Source organism: Nyctereutes procyonoides, unplaced genomic scaffold, assembly GCF_905146905.1.
Source record: "Nyctereutes procyonoides isolate TBG_1078 unplaced genomic scaffold, NYPRO_anot_genome, whole genome shotgun sequence".
In the NCBI taxonomy this organism is placed as follows: Eukaryota; Metazoa; Chordata; class Mammalia; order Carnivora; family Canidae; genus Nyctereutes; species Nyctereutes procyonoides.
In genome coordinates this window covers 3607551-3628107 of record NW_026575151.1, presented here as the reverse complement: position 1 = coordinate 3628107, position 20557 = coordinate 3607551, and the positions used below count along the sequence as shown (strand labels likewise).

The window sequence follows — 20557 nt, the reverse complement described above, 5'->3', positions numbered from 1 at the left end:
ATATGCAACATTAAAATTCATATATCTATTTGCAAATGATATATCTGATAAGAGGTTAATGTCCAAAATATACAAAGAACTTCTATAACTTCTATTCAACCAATTTAACATCAAAAACAAAACAAAACAAATAATCCAATTAAAAAATGGGCTTAGGACCTGAATAGACTTTTTTTTCCAAAGAGGATATATAGATGGCCAATAGACACATGAAAAGATGCTCAACATCGCTATCAAGGAAATGCAAATGAAAACCACTATGAGATATCATCTCACATGTGTCAGAATTGCTAAAAGGAACAACACAAGAAACAACAGGTGTTGGCCAGAATATGGAGAAAGGGGAAGCCTCATGCACTGTTGGTGGAAATGTAAATTGGTGCAGCCACTGTGGAAAACATTATGGAAATTCCTTAAAAAATTGAAAATAGAAATACTAGGGGTGCCTTAGAATAGGGCTAAGCATGGTGCTGAGTTGGTTAAGCTTCCAGGTCATGGTTTCAGCGCAGGTCATGATCTCAGGGTCCTGAGATCCCTGGTTCAGCTCTCCACTCAGTGGGGAATCTGCCTCCCCTCTCCCTCTCCCTCGGCCTTTCCTCCTGCTCATGTGTGCGTGCATGCATGCACATAGTCTCTCAAATAAATAAATAAATCTTTTTTAAAAAAATAGAAATACTATATGATCCAGTAATTCCACAACTGGGTATTTGCCCAAAGAATATGAAAACACTAATTTGAAAAGATATATGAACGCTTATGTTTATTGCAATATTATTTGCAATAGCCAAGATATGGAAGCAACCTAAGTACCCATCAACAGATAGATGGATAAGGAAGATGTGGTGTGTACACACACAGACACAAAACACACAATGGAATATTACACCTCCACAAAAAAGGAATGAGATATTGCCATTTGAGACACATGGGATAGACCTAGGGAGTATTATGTTAAGTGAAATAAGTCAGACAGAGAAAGAGAAGTACCATATGATCTCACTTATACGTGGAATCTAAATATTAAAACAAATGAGCAAAGAAATAAGCAAAAAGCAGAAACAGACTAAGCAAAAAACAAACTGATGGTTGCCAGAAGGGAAGGGGATGGGGGATAGGAAAAATGAATAAAGGGCAGTGGGAGATACAGGCCTCCATTATGGAATGAATAAGTCATAATGACAAAAGTACAGCACAGGGAATATAATCAATGGTATTGTAATAGTGTTGTATGGTGACAGGTGGTAACTACACTTGTAGCATAACATATAGACTTGTGGAATCACTATGTTGTATCTGAAACTAATGTAACATTATGCATCAACCACAATTTTAAAAAAAGGAAGTGGGACTTCAAAAAATAAAAGAAACATTAGATATCTATGCCACAAGAAGATCGAAAAAATGCATATTTCCTGTACAGTTGGTGATCCTTTCCACGTGCTTTCTTTGGTAATGACTGATAAGATAGATAAGATACAATAGCAAACAAGAAGATGGCCAAAACAACGTCAGAAAGTAACTCTCTTCAAAGAGCATGAAATCAGGACGCCTGGGTGGCTCCACAGTTGAGCGTCAGCCTTCGGCTCAGGGCATGATCCTGGAGACCCAGGATCGAGTCCCACATCGGGATCCTTGCATGGAGCCTGCTTCTCCCTCTGCCTGTGTCTCGGCTTCTCTTTCTCTCTCTCTCTGTCTTTCATGAATAAATAAATAAATAATCTTTTAAAAAAAGCATGAAATCTATGATGGCCTTGCAATAAAAGAGCTTAATATAAGTCAAGCTTGCTTGTTCCTATAAATCTTCTCACTGGAGGCAAAAAATAACATAGTCCCTAAAGGAATGAAATAGCAAATAATAATATCAGTAAAATATTTATGACTTTATTAATTACCTTATGTTACAAACAGTAATGTGTAACATTACTGACTATTCTAGGCTTATTGAACTTCAACGCTAACACATCTAAGTGTAACTCTGTTTCTGGGATTATACTCTCACTGGAAATCTGAAGACCAGTTTGTTTAATTTAGGATCTGTATAGGTAGATTAAATTCCCACCCAGCCAAATTAATTACCAAATTAATCTTGAATTAGGCAAGAAATAATTAACAAGTTCAACACCACCTTGCTTCCCTAATCACATTCTACCCAAACTGATTGGATTAATTACCTTTTCTTTGGTCTCTATAAGGATGACATGTGTACTTATATTCTCAACCAAAACATTTCCAACCTCTCCCCTCAGTCTACTCCTCAGCCCAAGCCCCACATTCCATGCCTCTGTTCTAGCATTCCCTCCTGCAACTTTGTCTCAGCTACCATTCAGATGGTCCTGTGTTGCCTGCCATCACTTTTCTGGGTTCTCAAGTCCCCAGGGCTTGCCCACTAGAGAAAGGAATTCTTAGAACAACAGCCTGACTGGTTCAAACTGCCCCTCTGTCCAGATTTCCAGAATAACATTTTGACCATTGAGGATTGTATCTGAGGCTCTCTGAGACAAAGTTCAACTAACAGTGACTTGGCTAAACACTGCTGGTCATGAGCCTGGTCCCCAGTACCAGTCCCATGTTGGATGATGGTTCTAGTGACAAATCCTAATCCTTCCTTCCTGTCATGAACTGAGAAATAAACAAAAGTCCTTCTCTGCTCCTACATTTTTAATTGGCTTCTCTATGAGGACTACTTTGAGTTTTGAGGTGTTCGATTTGGTCACTGAATGTATCACCTCCCCCTCCCTTCCCTCTCCTACCTCCTTCTTCCACTACTAGCAATGCAGGAGGGTGCTCTAGAATTTCTGAGAGAAATAAAAGTGTCCTTAAAAAGGGGTCACATTTTATATTCTTCTTAAATTCCCTTTTCATGTGCCATGAAACATAATCAACTCTTCTTTAGTTTGTAGTTCATGATGATGCCCTTAATATGCCTCTATGCCCCTACTCTCAGAGGTTGCAAAGTGAAAGCCACCTTCTTCTCTAACAGAATTTCTAAACTCAAGAATCTTGTAGAAATAAGGCAACTGATCCTCATTGTTTCCATATTTCTAACAGAGCACAGGGAATATATTTAAAGTGATTCCCCAAACAGTCCTGAATATCCTTTAGTTTCATTAAGTTGATTATAATGAGGATTTATGAGCTATATAATGTGCCTTTATTTTGGCTTAAATAAATGGCACTGAATTCTCTTACTCTTGACAAAGTAGAAGTGGACATATTTCAGCCAAAAAAGGACCAACAGTTTAAAATCTTGTAGGAGCTACATAATTTCCAGGATTTTTTTTAATGTTATTGAATACTTTTACAATTTTTTGGCCAGCTGGTCTTTTTTTTACTAAATATATGTATCTTTCCAAATATCAAAAGGTAGTTGAGCTTTGCATATAAAAAGTTGTAATAGTAATAGCAATAGTAAGAATTTCTATGATCCCTACTAGCTACAGTAGTGTACTGAGCACTTCATGTACATTAACTCTTTATATTCTCTGAGTAAGTACTATGTAAGTAAATATGCACTAAGTATGAATGTTCCCTATTATTAATTTAGAAAACTGAGCTGAAGAAAGGTTAAGAAACTTGACCAAGGCCAGCTAGTAAGTGGGAGAGCAGAAATTTAAAAACCTACCCCATCTTTCATGCCTGTGAAGATGCATACAACAGAATGCATTGCATTTGTATATGATGTTTTTGCCCTCTTGATAAATACTGAAACAGAGTTAGAATACCTTCCAACTATCTTATAAGAAAGCATTGACACTAAATGTGGACTTTGCACCCTGTTTGGGGCACATTGTTTTTTTTTACTCTGAACATTATTTGAATAAGAGCTTGCTAATAATCTGAGCAGTTACAACTTTAAAACTCTATGCACTATTACACAGATCACCATTAACCTTGACATTCAACTTTTAAATTTCTCAACTTCATGGTTGCATGAGTAATTTTCTTCGAGTTATGACAGCATTCATAAGCTCTTCTCTTTTCATTTTAGTACTTTGGCACTTTCGGAAACAAGTGGTAAGTTATGATGAATAGATTAGTATTTCATAGCATTTCTCTCTTCTCCTTTCCTGCTTTCCTACCTTCCCTGAAGATATCACATTCTCTTGCAGTTTCTCCTTTTTCCCTTTCCATTTGCCTCATTTTTTTTTCAATGAAATATATGTTTCTTTCCTCTCATCTTTGAATTTCCTTCCCTTTGTAATATCATGTGAGTTACTTGAAGGCTGCTTAGCCTGGATATCCTGGATAAACTTTTAATCATGGAAATTCAGATTATTTGATACTTCCATTTGTTTGGATTATAGAACACACCAGAGTTTATTTTACAGAACAGTCTTGGCAGAAAATATACCTTGGAAATTATAGCTTTGCCATGCATCCATAAAGAAAGGTTATTTTACTTTAAATGTAAGTTCACATGCAATAACAAAGGCATTTTCTAAGGGCATTGCAGAAAGCATAGCTGACCTTAGCTTCTAGCATCTTTAGAATCTGTCTCTTCCTAGTTGTGACTTGTATAATACATTTTATAAAGTAATGAATTATCCTTGCCCTAGGGTCAGAATTCTGACCTATTCCTGCAACATGTCTACATGTAAAACATGTTTATCCTTGTATAATCAATGATCCTAGCCTAAGTGTTAAATACCTGCTTGTTCTTCTGTGCATTAACTGATCCCTTTTCCTAAACCTTCAGGCTCTATCAAATCCTTCCCCTAAAATCCACATCTTATATTGTTATTATCTACTCTCCAGGGTGACAATATTGAAATGAAGAAGAACAAGGTTCTAGCCACTTTAGCACCCTAAATCTTAAGTTTTTTACCCTTTGAAGAAATTTTTCATAAAAAATTAAATTTAAAAACTCACTGATGCTATTCATTAATATGTTTAGAATCTAAACAACTATTTCTTTTATAGGCAACATAATCCCAAGTGAATTACAAATGCAGACTTTATGACTCCAATTAAACTCTGGGCCACAATCCATTAAAAACAGATTACACACATTACATTAGATGTAAGAAAAAATAAACATGCCACATGATTTGAATGATCAAAATAAATGAGGAGCAACAATTTTAAATAATTTGTGTTGGTCTAAAATTTTTATCAACATAACCTAAAGTATTTTCTTGAAAATCATCAAAGGAAAAATATTCACACTTACTTTTCACATATTTATATATCATACTTTCTCTTACTGACTTCAATACTTCATTGTACCCCAAGAATGTCTTTGAAAGTATTTCCTAAGAGTGAGAGAAAAGTGATTCTATCTTTTACCCATAAAAATGTTAGGATTTGGGGCATCTGGGTAGCTCAGTTGGTTAAGTGTCTGCCTTCAGCTCGGGTCCTGATCCCAGCATCCTGGGATCCAGCCACGCGTCAGGCTCCCTGCTCACAGGGACTCTGCTTCTCCTTCTCCCTGCCTTCTGCTTACGTTCTCTCTCACTATCTCTCCCTCTCTCTCAAATAAATAAATAAAATCTTTAAAAAAATTAGGATTTTATTTTGTAAAAATCAAATCAAGTGACTAAAAATTAATTCTAAGCAAACTGAAATTTCAACATCACTGTGAAATGATACTTAAGAGAGCAGATCTTAAGAATATGTCATCAAGGATTGTTAACACCCCAGTTTCCACACTTGAGAGACTCATTTATCACTGAAGTATTTTCCTCAAATTTTTTTAATGCATTTGGGTTACTATGAAAAGTAGTTTTTTGAATGTTTACAAAGTTTAATTCTCCCTAATTCCCACTCCCATCTGTCAGCTCTCACTTTTCTGGTGAAAGATAAAGGGATAAGAATTATGTCAGTTTGAATCCAGCATCTCGACATAGGCAGGTGCACAATGAAACAAAAGGAAGCTGAAACAAAGCAAAATTAGGCTCAAACAAGAATACTTTGAAATATAGAGAAAGATATGAGAAAACAAGTGAAGAGAGTATTTCAATTAGGTGTTAAAAACCAATTCAAAGCACTTTGAAGTTATTATGTTAAAAAAAAGGGAAAAAAATCATTTAGCAGAGGTGTTCTAAGAATTTGAGGAGATTTTGATTCTTTGAGAAGATAACATTGCTGATGGCAACATTTAAAAAAGAGACCAAAGGATATTCTCATCAGGAGGCCTATGAACACACATAGGCAACAACAATAATCTTATGCCTTGGCTCCAGGCAGAAAAGGAGAAAGGCAAAGACGTAAGAAAGGGATTGGCGGAAAGATATTGAATGGTTGGAAATAGTTTTTAAAAAAGTGATGCTTCAGAGAAGATCTTTAAACTCAGCCTAGATTTACAATATGGAGGTTCATCTTACTTTGTCAGTGAATTTAGAATAAACCTGAACTACTCTGCACTGAACTACCTAGGTTTTCTCATCTAATCCATGTAAGGTTTCACAAAGTCACCAATGGCCTGGTAAAAGCTCTATCTGTGAAATGCTTGTGGTGCCACACTTGAGTAATGGCAGGCATCTTATTAAGGAAAGAGAGGCAAAGCACCTTATTCTCTATGATGATTTCTGCTACTTAATTTGCATCAGAAGCTGGAAATTCAACATAAAAAAGCAAACACTGGGGTTGTTAACAATTTCACAAAAGCAAATGGATGTTTCATGGACAGCTAAGGCTTTTTGGATAAATCAGCTCTCATGGAAAACCCTGAAAAAGAAAAGCATGTAAAATATGGGTGAAAGAAAATAACTTTTATAGAGGAAAGTAATAACTTTGTGACTTAGGAATTGCCTGAAGATCCTTTGTGTGTGCTTTTGGGTTCTAATTCTCTTGCAGTTTTCACCACTGAGCACCCAATTATTCTGATTTGTTTGTGGAAGGAAAGTAACTAAGCCTACTATGCCTTACCGCCTCCACTTCGGCAGGGTCGTACCAGACATTGATGTAAGGATGCTGTAAGGCGTCATCCACTGATATCCTTTTTGCAGGGTCAATCACTAGCATCTTTGACAATAAGTCCCTGGCTTGGCTGGCTGAAACAATGAAGGAGAGAAACAATTAGTAAAACTTTGACTTTGTCAGGAAAATTTGTTGGAGGGAGAGAAAATTAAGAAAACAAAGATAAACTACCACCTTCCTTCCAAACATTGGGCAACTTTACCAAGTGACTAGGAAAATGCAAAATGAAACAATGAAATGTTTTTTATTCGCCAGATTGGAAAAAAAAAAAAGGTGTAACATTTACTCATACCAGGTAATTTCATTCATGTTGGTGTGAGTGTTAAATTGATAAATGTTTCTACAAGGCAAATTTGGACTATTAAAATTTTATTTATTTTTTGTTTTGTTTTTTAAAGATTTATTTATTTATTTATTTATTTATTTATTTATTTATTTATTCATGATAGACAGAGAGAGAGAGAGAGAGAGAGGCAGAGACACAGAAGGAGGGAGAAGCAGGCTCCATGCCGGGAGCCTGAGGCGGGACTCGATCCCGGGACTCCAGGATCACGCCCTGGGCCAAAGGCAGGCACCAAACCACTGAGCCACCCAGGGATCCCCGGACTATTAAAATTTTAATGTGAATACTTTATGATCCAGCAGTTCCACTTTTGGTATACAGCCTATAGAAACAATTGTACATGTTCATGAAAAGAAAAACAACACAGAAAGGATGTTCACTATAGTATTCGTTATGAAATAAAAAAAATAAAATAAAGTCTAAATTTCTATCCAGAGAGCAAAAAAAAAAAAGTTAAAAAATGAGCTATGGTACAACTATACCATGGAATTGCAGTTGGCAATTTAAAAGAATGAGATCTATATGTACTCACACAGACATGTTGTTAAGCAACAAAACAAAGTTGCAAGAATGATGCATAGATCATGATATCATTTGTATACATCTACCCCTTCTCACTAAAACAACAAATATTTCCCTCTCTTCCTATTAATGTATATAAACGTTTAGAAAAAGACTGCAAGAATAATCAAGAAACTGAAAATAATAGTTACCTCTGAGGAGGGAAGAATATATATATTTTAATATATTTTATGTGTATTTTATACATATATATAAATGTGATAGAATGAAGTTTTAAAAAGGAAGCAGATAAAGTGGATATAGATTGCTCATTTTAAAAGCTTTTCTGAGATAGGACAAAAGGGATAAAGCAGTATCTAGAGGGAGACAAGGAAGTCGGGGTGACTTTTTTTGAGGATTAGAAAGACAATGAGGGCTTTAATAGGAACAGAAGTTTCAAGGATAGAGAGGAGGGGACAGATTTGAAGAAAGAATTCACACATCTCAGTAACCATATTGACATAGTTTAGTATATAAAATACTAAATATCTACTCTGTGTCAGGTAGTGCAAGGTGCCAGAGATCCCCAAAAAATTAAATGGTGATGATCAGTAAGTGTATTTATTTAATAACAGTGCTAAAAGACACTCAGTTTTCCATCTCTACAAACAAAAACTTTAGACATAAAACAGAAAATGCAGCTCCAAACTGATATGAAAATTTTATGGTGAAAATATTGTTTGTTCCATGACCCTCCTTTAATGGCTATATTTATTCATTTCACTGATTCAGAGATCTTTCTGATTTTATACCCAGACACATACACCTACCTCCCAAAAATTCTCCCATCAAACCCCCTATGTTTTAAAAGTGGTGGGGGTTGGCCTGGGCTCCGAATCAATAGAGGCATGAACTACAGTAATACCAAAGAATCTAGTCTCTAAGGAACAGTGATCAATAGTATTTGAAGGAACAAAATAAGGAGGAAGAAAAGTTTTCAATTCCTCCTTTCTCATTCTTTTATTTGCAAGTAAATGTCTTACACTCTTTTTAAATAACAATAAATTCTTTCCTCTTACTATTTGTAGAAGTCTTTATAATTTACCAATTATGATATTAAAATTATCATTAAATAATTATAAATATATAAACTAGCCTATCATTTGTAAAAATAATATAATCATGGAGATTGAAGTTGAATTAAAAAGCAAAAAATAAACTCAAGAAAGTCAGAATTATATTATGAAGCATGGTATTTTATTTAATAGTCTTTCTACAAGTGCTGTCATTATCTCAAATACTTTGATTAGGGCTTTTAACATCCCCATACTGTTACACTACAAGTGTCTTCAGATAAAGATATTACTTTTGCCTGACATGCCAATTAGCATTATAAAGACACTAAGTTCTTCAAATTTCCTTTTGGAGTATATAGGTAGTGTTGATCTTTAAAGCAGCAGTATTAGGGCAGCCGGGGTGGCGCAGCGGTTTAGCCCCACCTTCAGCCCAGGGCCTGATCCTGGAGACCCGGGATCGGGTCCCACGTCAGGCTCCCTGCGTGGAGCCTGCTTCTCTCTCTCTCTCTCTCTCTCTCTCTCTCTCTCTTTCTTTCTCTCTCTCTCTCTCTGTGTCTCTCATGAATAAATGGATAGAATCTTAAAAAAAAAAAAAGAAAGCAGCCGTCTTAGTAATCATTTCCTCTGTTGTCATTCAGAGTGTCAAGTCAACTGAAGGAAGCAACCCAATTGTGCAATGAGACTGTCAAGAACACAGGAACAGTTCTGTACACTTACAATCCACGACATATAAGACTGGGGATAAGACCCTGGAAAATAGCACCACATTTTAAGTTTCTCTGTCTCATTTAAGTCTGTATTTGCTATAAATTATGTCTGTAAGTTAAGTCTATAGTTAATTAATTATCCACTGAATTTTTGGGGTAAAATTTCAAAAGCATGCATCCTTATTCTTTTTTGATATATATCATTATATTTTAAATAATAATTATTACTTTTTAAAAAATGTCTAACAGCTACCGAGTATTTACTATGAGCCAGGCATTGTTTTAAGTGTTTGACAAAAATATTTAGTCAGTTAATTCTCCCAATGATCCTAAGGTAGACACTTCCTACTTTCACTTGTTAAAGGAGGTACAGATAGATCAGACGACTTGTCCAGGCTCACACAGATTTTCAGAGACAGCATTTGAGCTCAGGCAAGGAAAAAAACAAATTTGTTTCAAAATCAGGTTCCCTAAAATGTTCTAAATTAAAATTAGAAATAGAATATTATTTACAGTATATTTTACACATTGCCAAATTTATCCCTTGTCTCTTATCCTATGACTAAGGCATTATTATCCCAGTTTGTAGCTGAAGAAACTAAGATTTGTTACTGAAGTTCTTTTTTTTTTAAAGATTTATTTATTTATTCATGAGAGACAGAGAGAGAGAGAGAGAGAGACAGACAGAGACAAAGACATAGGCAGAGGCAGAAGCAGGCTCCTTGCAGGGAGCCCAATATGGGACTCGATCCCAGGATCATGACCCGGGCCAAAGGCAGTGCCCAACCACTGAGCCACCCAGGCATCCCACTGAAGTTCATAACTACAGACATAGTAGCAGAAAGAATTACTTATTGATGCAAATATTTCTATTGAATATAAAATGTGTAAGTAAATCTCATTGGTTACTCGTAAGATGAAAAATCGATAGTTAAACATTCCATAAAATATAAATAATAGAAAACTCAAACACCTGTGTTTCCAAGATTTTACTACAAAACACTGTGTTGAAATATTCTCCAGGTAATAAAAAGAATTAGAACAATTACTTCAATGTATATCACATTGGTCTTTTAGAGTTACACTGCAAAAGAATTTTAAGATTCCAAATAAGCCTCATGACATAGGTAACCCATGCCACTGTCACATCCTTTATTACTAAATAATGAATTTAGTAATAAATTCTGAATATCCACACTCTCTGAATATCCACACAATTTCAAAATCCTTGACCACACGCTCTTAGTAAATCAAACAAACAAAACTTTAAAAAATACTCCTTAAATTATTTTAGTTCAAGTTAAAGAGAGGTATCTCTATCATTTGTCTAATCCACCACCCACGCAGTGCTTCTGAGATTGTTGCTGATGGCCATACCTTTGAGTTTATTGTGCTCAGAGTCCGCTGGGAAGAGGGAATCTGGGAAGAGCTTGGGGAAGGTGAGTCCTGCATACTTGGGCCGATTCTCCACATAATTTCTTACCGTAGGTTGCAATTTCTTCATAAATTCTGGACATGGTGTTCCTAGTTGTTCAATTACCTTGTTCCACTGGTCAATATCTGAGAATTGAATAGTTAAGGGCAAAAAAAAAAAGTGTAGACCTACTAGGTCTTGCCTTTCACTAGTTGGGAGACTAACTGCTTCTCAAAATCCTGAAAAATCACCAACATAATTGGAGTTTAATAAGCAAAAAAGGACAAAAAGTATGAAACCAGAATTTTCAGACAATTAATCCTCCTGGAATTTTAAATTCACTTGTGGCATAAATACAATTTTAGGGAACTAACATTACTTAACAAAGTAGGATATCATGAAATAGTTCTTGAGTTGTAAAGATGAAAAGGTATTTATTTAAATAACAGAAGAATTTCTTATATTGAGGTAAATTTCTATTTAGTTATGTGATTTAAATGAGAAAAATATGATGCAAAATAATAATTTTTATCATAAAATTACCTCAATCACTTGTTTTCTAAAATGACTAATACATAAACATTTTATAAGATTCATTTACATTTTTAAAAATTCATTTTAAGATTTTTTTTCTTCCTTTCCCTAGGAAATAGGAAATTTCATCATCTGTTCATTTTTCTAATGCATTAAATATGGGATCAGTATCATTTTTGATAATAAAATAATTTATTCTTTACCAAAGATTTAAAAAATTCTAGTTATAAAAGTAGATACAGTTTCATACCTATTTTTATTACTACTGATAGTAATGCCCTGCATTCCTGAGTATTGCTTTCAATGAAGTATGAGGATAAATATAGGATGTTCAGCTTAAGACAACAGATTTCCATCCAAGTGTATGTAATTCAAAAGTATATTAATCATGGGGAATTCTACAGAAAATATTACATCTCTCTGAAAACTAATACTCCCAAAATTGAGGATCGATCTTTGACAGACATACTCACTGACTGACATTTTCTTTTTCAACTATCATTAACATTTGATACATCAGATCCTTGAGAATGATAAATATTACCTATGAAAACTCTGAAGAATCAACTGGAAGAAGCCGATTTCAAACAAATTTCCTTGCCTTGTGTCAATGAACGATAGAAGCCTTAGAAATTATTCTTAAATACAATAATACAGGCAGTGCTCTCTATTACATTGTTTATTTTTCTACAACTCTATCCTTTAGTATTAATTAATTACATTTCTGTAATTTGCAACAGTTCAGAGATCTAACCATAGTATTACTCAATTGAAATTTGTAAAATCTTTACCCCTAGTTATTCAGTGAGGTTGAACCAAAAAAGATCAGCAGTCCTGACAAAAGACAACATTAGCTATATTTAACAAAAATAAATATACAATGTAAAGTAGATAAAAGATTGAACAAAGATAATATCAAACTAATTTGCAAATCCTCTCTTATCTCCCTTATAACCTTGCTGAATAAAATTTAAATTATTACACATCCTCTCAATTATTAGGTTAAAAAATATATGATTGTGTAATATTAAAAAATGAAGGGTGGGTATGAAAAAAATGCAGAATATTCCTTTACAGAACAGTAGGAATAATTAAACAAGAACATGTTTCAACAAAAGTTTATTAAGTTACAATGTGCTTGAGAATATAGCAGTAAGTCAAACTTATTAGAAATAAAGAAACTAAAAGATAACAAAAGGTTAGAATTAAAGGTTATTCTAAGACAAAAACTTATGTTAGAACTATGGACGTAGGTAAGCTATAACTACTCATGTATAAGTAGAAAACACTAATTAAGGTTAAATCTCCATGCTTACACTGTAAATTATGAAGAGGTCTACTCTCTAATCCAGTTAGGTTTTCACACCCTACCAAGCCATCATTTAATCATTGATCATACTTCCTTAGAATTCTGAAGACCTGATGTCAAACAAAAAATAAGGGCAAAGAAGCTGTCAGATTTTCCATAAAGGAGTCGTTTAGCACAGTTGGAAAATACTTCCAACACTCTATTATATTCCACAGTTACAATTAGCTAAAGTTACAAAGTTATTCAGCAAAAAAAATGCCTGTAAAATAGTATTCTTAGGACAATTCCATGGTATTTTTACAATAAAGTTTAAGAGAGTCAAATATTCTAAAAGTTGTTAAAAACTGTTAAAATGTTTCATTTTCCAAACTATAATTAAAATCTATAGAGGCATTCAGTGTGCTTCCTACCTTAGATCATTTTTTAGATGAAGAGTACAATGGTCCTAGATATAATGGATTACAAAAAGGAGGAAAACAAGAATCTTTATTATTGTCAGTGTAGTATTTGAATATTCTAACTGCAAGTATGTGGTATAGTCGTCTTTTAATCCATCTCAAGTTCTTTGTTCCTATAAACATGACTAATTATATTTAAGTAGTAAGTGCTTGTTTTCCAGATGTTCACAGGATCTCAACATGAACGACTATGTTCAACTATTCATAGTTAACTACATGATTTTTCTTTATAATCATAATTAACCAAATATAAGCCATGATTGGAAGTCATATCTCCTGGCTCCAAGTCCAGTGCTTGTTCCACGAATTCCAGCAAGAAAAGAGCAACTTTGGAATTGATGTGATAGAAACTGCTTTCATTTGACCATCAAATTGATAGTATGCTTGTCATGGGTCCTAAAGAATATCTCTGAAACTGAGTCCCTACTCTATTACGTCAACATATTCACACATAAAATAATTAATTTTATTAATATTTTAAATAGACAATAAGGTGATATATTTTGTAAGACTTTTTAAATTATCAGATTTCCACAATTTTTAAAAATACATAAAACATTAACTAGATTTTTATTATTATATGTTGAAAATATGATAAATAGTTTTTAAAAGAATGGCTAAAGTTATTTTGTAAAAGGATTCATTTGCTTTACAACACTCATAAGTCATAATTTTTATGCTGAGTAGGATCTGAATATCTACAGGTTATACAGTTATCAAAAAGGTAGTATATTTATATATGTATAAATATAAACAAAATATAAATATATATGATATATATTTTATACTTTTGATCTATTTTAGAAATTATCAGACTTAATATAATTATAAAGCATTTAATAAAAATAGAAAAATGTCATCTAATAGGAATTATTTGACAATTTTCTCATCTAATTTTAAATTCACTACATAAAAAATAGTCATATTACCAAAAGTTTGATTTTGATGACAAGATAATGTGCAAATAGTGACTATTTCTAACATCTTCAACCAGGATGAATAAAACATAAAGGATGAATAAAACAAAGAAGTATGGATTGTAAAATTAAGTATCTGAAATCTTAAGATTGAAAAATATTCCAGTTAATTTTATCAATTAGCTAAGAATTTACATTTCTTGTACTCCTTTTAGCTTAACTTCCTTGGTTTGGAAACTTTCTAAAACATATCACAAACTACCCTGAACATAATGTTCAAAACATCCTTATCTTTCTCTGAGTATTTTGGATCATAATTGCAAACCCAATTTATTCTATGCACATTTAAGCTTCCAGAAGCTACTAAGTGGAACCATAAAGTTGTTTAATGGCCTCATTCTATTATGCTCTTTGAATAATTGTAACTTCTTTTTTATGTTTTTTTTCCATCATTGGTTACTTTTTTGTTATTATGAATATGGTTTCCAGAGTTGACATCTCTATGAATCCAGACTTACTTTTTACTCTGTCTCATAGTGAATATTTTCTGTAAAAAAATTCTCACATCTATTTGAAACTTAGAGAATACCAGTGTTTGTCTCTAAATTCTTAACTAAATTTTTTAAAGATAATTTTGCCCAAGAGACCTGTCTGTATAGAGTTCCAGGAGAGGCTATTCTATCTTGCAAGCCAACTAGCTGCCTTGGTACTGCATTGTGCCATTTGTTAGGTGTCATGATATAAACTGTGGCTCCCAAACTTGAATATTCATAAGATAGAGAACTTACAAAAATACAGGTCCCTCCCCACTCCCTGTTGATCTACAAGATTCTGAGTCCATAAGTCTTACATGATATTAAAAAATATCAATAGTAATTGCAATCCAGATGGTCCCTGGACTATGTTTTGAGATATATTAATGTAGAATATATTAAAAGTCTCTTGTGATTTACTGAGTCCAAGTTTAAGAACATAGTTCCAAACTATTTCAGTTCCATGACACAAGTTAGAATAGGGTCAATATCATCAAAAGATTAACCCACATCTATTTGCTGTGGAAAACTTAGGGGTCAGTCACCTGGAAATACTTCAGTGAAAAACAAAGATCCTGATATTTATCCCTTTTCCTTGTGTCACTTTCCTGAAAAAATGATGGGGAATTACAGTAAGTGGCACACAGTGTTCCAGCAGAGGGAGAGGGGTTCTGACCATCATCATTTAGGGAAGGATGAAAATTATACGTTGCTATCACTTGTGGGGTGCTGCTCATAAAAATTACAAAAGCTATTTAATTTAATATAAGGTTCAAAATATTTGACGATTTATTTCTATAATTACTCCACATTTCTCTATGATGAATTTGTTTTCAAAAGAACTCTTACTTCTGAGGACAATTTTAAAGATGAGGATAGAAATATATATATACATATATGACAGAGTTCTGGATCCAAATTTTTATGACTATGTCTTGAGCTCTTTTGTTACTTTAAAATTATTTTCACTCTTTGTTTATTTGAATGTTCATTTTCTCTCAAAAGTCCCCCTTAAACTCTATTAACATGAAATATGAATAAGTGACTTAATGCACAATAGTAACCAACATTTATTTTCATTATAAACGAGCACAGGAAGAAGAAATATTATGAGCCAAAACACATTAAGGAACTCAAAGCTGACAATTTGAGTAAAGGCTATTTGGTCACTGACAGCAGATTATCAATGGAATACTATGGGACACAAAATATCCAAAGGCTAATATTCGAAGCATGATGTATATGGATCTCAGTACTATCCATTTTGTCTTATAAATCTATTTATTACTGTAACCTATATTTCGTTACAAAGCAAAAAATAGACATTTCACATATAAGCATATCTAATATATATTAATATGTTGTCCCAAAAGTAGAATTTTTATTAAGTTATTGAAAGTTTATCTTTGGGACATCTCATTTGCACAAACCCCTTACAAGACTCTGTATCTAATTTGATATTTATAAATAAATTATTGTTTTCATGAAATACCTTCCTTAAGCTGTATGATATTCTGGCTTCATAAAGGCTGGCTCTGACTCCACCTGCATTTTGAAACTGGGAAGAAGTCTTGAGATAATTTAATTTGACATCTGTATCTTTTAGCTGAAAAATATCAAAGTCCTTTTAAAATTGGTAAATAAAAGGACTTTAAACAAAGGAAGTAATAAAAACAACTAACACTCACAGAAATATAAAGTTCTATTTAAGGGGAATTTTGGAAAACTGTAGTCTGTTAAGACCCTTTGAGTAAATCCATTTCTAGGCATAACTCTATATAAAAGGAAGATTAAGAAAGGATAATCAGGTCTATATGAGATCAAGAAAACATGCCATATGAGGCATACTTGACAAAACTTTTCATATTTAAATTTTCAAAAACAGAGACAACCTAGCACTTTGACCCTCTTGTTCCTTAGTCATCATCCCTTCTACTACAGTACTTTTATTGTAAGTTTTATTATGTCATTTTTAATTCCTGATATATACCTGGAAACTAAAAAATGTCCAACACATGATAAGTGGTCAGCAATATATGGTGAATAAGTGAATGTCTACTTTTAAGTTCAACCAGAGTTTTATAATGGAAATAATTTAAAGAATAGAGGAGAGAAAATATTCAAAGAAATGAAAAGTGAGAAATTCCAGAAACTGGAGATAAGCTGGAATTTCAGAAACCCAGTTAGTCCCAAGGGAGATAAATTTAAAAAAAAAAGAAAAAGAAAAAGAGAAAGAAAGAAAGAAAGAAAGAAAGAAAGAGAAAGAAAAGAAAAGAAAAGAAAAGAAAAGAAAAAAAAGAAAAGAAAAGAAAAGAAAAGAAAAGAAAGAAATCCACACCTAGTTACATGCTTGAGAAACAGTAAATAAACAAAGGCTAAGGAAAAAAATCCTAAATGAAGGTAGAGAGAAAAACAGAGTAATGTGTAGAATTGTTGAATCACTCTATTGTATACCTGAGACTAATAAAACACTGTATGTTAACTAAATTGGAATTAAAATTAAAAACTTAAAGACAAAAAAAGAAATAAGAAAAACAGAGTGTTCTGGTGTATTTCAAAATGGTTCCTTTCCCCTCCCACTATGGAAAAAGTGAGGCATTTTTCTCTGATATTTTCTGTAGGAGTCTGATCAAAGTCTTGGGGTAAATCTAACAATGTTGTGCTTCCACATGACTGACTCCACCTGGAGTTTTTAAACCTGAGAGTTGTCCACACTGAGTCTCTAGAAATTTGTCAGTTATAGTTCAGATTTTTCTATCCTTGACATGAATCCCTGTATGTGCCTGTTTCTCTTGCTCTGGGACATTAGTTTTCTCTGTGTCTTCCTCTCTCTTACAGATCCATAAGAGTTGATGACTTTCAATCTGTTCAGCCTTTTTACTTCTTATTAGGATGGAGTGATGATTTCCAAGCTTCTTACATATGGAACTAGAAACCAGAAATCTATTTGATTTGATTTGATTTGATTTGATTTGATATTATTGTAAGAGGCACTACATTCATATTTTTTTCAAATAATTTGTTGTTGATATGGAAAAATAAACTTGATTTTTTAACTTAAAAAAAGGAAAATAACCTTAAAATAAAGAGCCAAGTTGCAAGAAATAGTAGTAAGCCAAGAAAATGATAGCGTTCTAAGGTGAATCTAAAAACCCCAACTGTATGCAATAATATTATAATATTGGCAGTTTATGAGGCTAAAGGAAAAGAACTAAAATACTGGGCACGGACAATATATTTTATTTTATTTTTTTATTTATTTTTTTTGACAGTATATTTTAATTGGTACAGTAATGACCTAAATTACTTTGTGCTAGGATCCTTGTGTGTTCAGGAGAAAGATAAACATTACCAAAATTAAAAAAGCAATTTCCCACATATTAAACTATAGATTTAATGCCAGTTCCAGTATAAGTACCAATAGGAATCTTAGCAGGTCAATTTTAAAATGTTTATGGGAATTCAATGAGTCATTAATAGCTAAGATACTTCTGAAGAAGACAATAAAGGTGAGGTGTTTACCTTACTGATATAAGTACATATTATACTTTTGTATTAAGAAAGGGTAGTAGTGGTATAGACAAACAGATCAGTGGAACAGAATATAGAACCCAGTATTAAATACTCTTTCCCTCAATATGTGGAAACTTATGATAGAGACAGCATTATCAGTAAAGAAAGAATAAGCTAATTAATACATGGAACTGAAATAAAATAAATTAGATCCCTCTTTAACACTATACACAAAATCAGTTCCAGGTGAACTAAAGGCTTAAATGTAAAAGACCAATCTTTAAAACATTTGTAGTAAAATTACAAGAGACTATAAAGGCCTAAAAGGATTCTTAAGACATAAAAATCTTAAGGACTTTTTATACAAGGGAATACAAAAAACAAACTGCCAAATTCCAAAATCACTATAAAATAAAGAGAGAAAATAATCTAAATACAGGGAGAAGATATTTGCAACACATAAAACTGACAAAGAGTAGTGTCAGAATATATAATGAACTACTACTAATCAATTTTTAAAATACAATAAAAAATGTTTTAAAAAATGGAACTTTACCAAGACTGATGGCCTATAAACATAGGGAAAGATACTTAGCCTCCCTTGCAGTTAAGAAAATAAAAATTCAGCCTCCGGTGAAATAGTATTTTATATCCAAGAGATTGGTAAAAATTTAAAAACAAATCTCACACTACCAAGATTTGGTGTCAATGTGGAGTAGACAGTTATATTTATATACTACTTCTCTAGAAATCAATCTTATGATACATAGTCAGGTTTAAAATGTGCACCCCTTTGTGCCCAGGAATTTATCATTAAAAACAAAACAAAACAAAAAACAAACAAAAAAACCTTCCCTTTCCCATGTGCTCCTGGAGATCTATGTTCATGGCTTCATTATTTATAAAAGCAAAAGCAAAAACAAACACGTAAACTGAATATATTCCAAAGCCTATTTGTAGGAAAACAAATTCACTATAGAATATTCAGAGACTGCAATACTTTACAGCAATGAAAATGAATGAACTAATGGATCAACATGAATAAACCTCAAAAATATAAAGTTAACTTCCACGAAAAGCAAGTAGCAAAATAATGCGACTTGTTCAATATGTAAAACACATAAAGCTAAACCATATGTTGCTTAGAGATAAATATACTTGTGGTAAAATATAAAGTTAAGAAGATCGTAAAAACATGTATTTAGGACCTCTGGGAAGAATGAAGAATATGATTGGGAAGAACACAAAAGACTCAAAGATATTGGTAATGTTCTGTTTTTTAATCTGAGTGATAGTATATATGTTTTCATTGTATTGGTCTTCTACATAGCTATATGTCTAATATTAATTCACTTGTATAACTTAAAATATTTTATAATTTTCAAAGTAAAAATTTTTGCTATGATGAAATTCATTAGATTTCCCAAAAGAAAGTATCTCACTAGTTGAGTTCTGATTCCTCTGTAGAGTTAAAAACATTTGATCTGAATAAATTGAGTTAATATATACTTAAGAATACATTTACCAATAAGGTAGTCTATAAATACATACAATTTTATTTTATAGATTTCATTTGTTCATGAGAGACACACAGAGAGAGAGAGAGAGGAGAGAGAGAGAGAGAGAGGCAGAGACACAGGTAGAGGGAGAAGCAGGCTTCATGCAGGGAGCCCGACGTGGGACTAGATCCCAGGTCTCCAGGATCACACCCTGGGCTGAAGGCGGCGCTAAACCGCTGACAACCAGGCTGCCCAATATATAAAACTTTAAAAGCTGCTTTTAGCTATCTAAATTTCTCAATGCTAAAAATAACAGGTTGAAATTTTTTAGACATAGAAGATAAGGGGATAAGGCCTTATTAATATTTTAAGTCTTGTTGTTGAATGGTTTATATATTAAGAAGATATGCATAGCTCATATTGCAAAGATTTCTAGTAATTATTTATTTTGAGAATGCCTTCTTGTAAATGAGGATATAAGTTAATTAAAATAATATGACTTCTTATGATGTATTGTATGGATGTATCATATACATATTATATATCTCTAACTCCATTTTAAAGGTTCCATTTAACTAATAGACTGAGATCTAATTTTATTGCCTCTTCAGAGAACTCACTTCTAATAATGGGGAATTTAAAAAATAATCTGTCTTGCATTTTAAAGTTTAACTTTATGATATTCAGTGTTCATAATTTGTTTGCTTGTAAAAGAATGATTTAAACTTTAACCAACATGTTTGAAATCACTAAAAGACCACATCCTACATTCAAGAAGCCACTTTATAAAATAATTAGCATGTGTCCTTCAAGAAATTTACAAATGTATACCTAT

At 32.7% G+C, this 20557-nt stretch overlaps 1 protein-coding gene across 4 annotated transcripts in view; it reads right to left on the bottom strand.

Annotated features, from left to right (window-relative positions):
* MAPK10 (mitogen-activated protein kinase 10) overlaps nt 1–20557 on the bottom strand; it is a 334813-nt gene that overhangs the window by 41452 nt on the left and 272804 nt on the right. For all 4 annotated transcript variants that reach the window (XM_055313051.1, XM_055313052.1, XM_055313053.1 and 1 more), the window contains 2 exons: nt 10923–11105; nt 6868–6992 (listed from right to left, as the gene is read on the bottom strand). In XM_055313051.1, coding sequence (XP_055169026.1) covers nt 6868–6992; nt 10923–11105 — 308 coding nt within the window. The remainder of the gene's footprint in view (nt 1–6867; nt 6993–10922; nt 11106–20557) is intronic.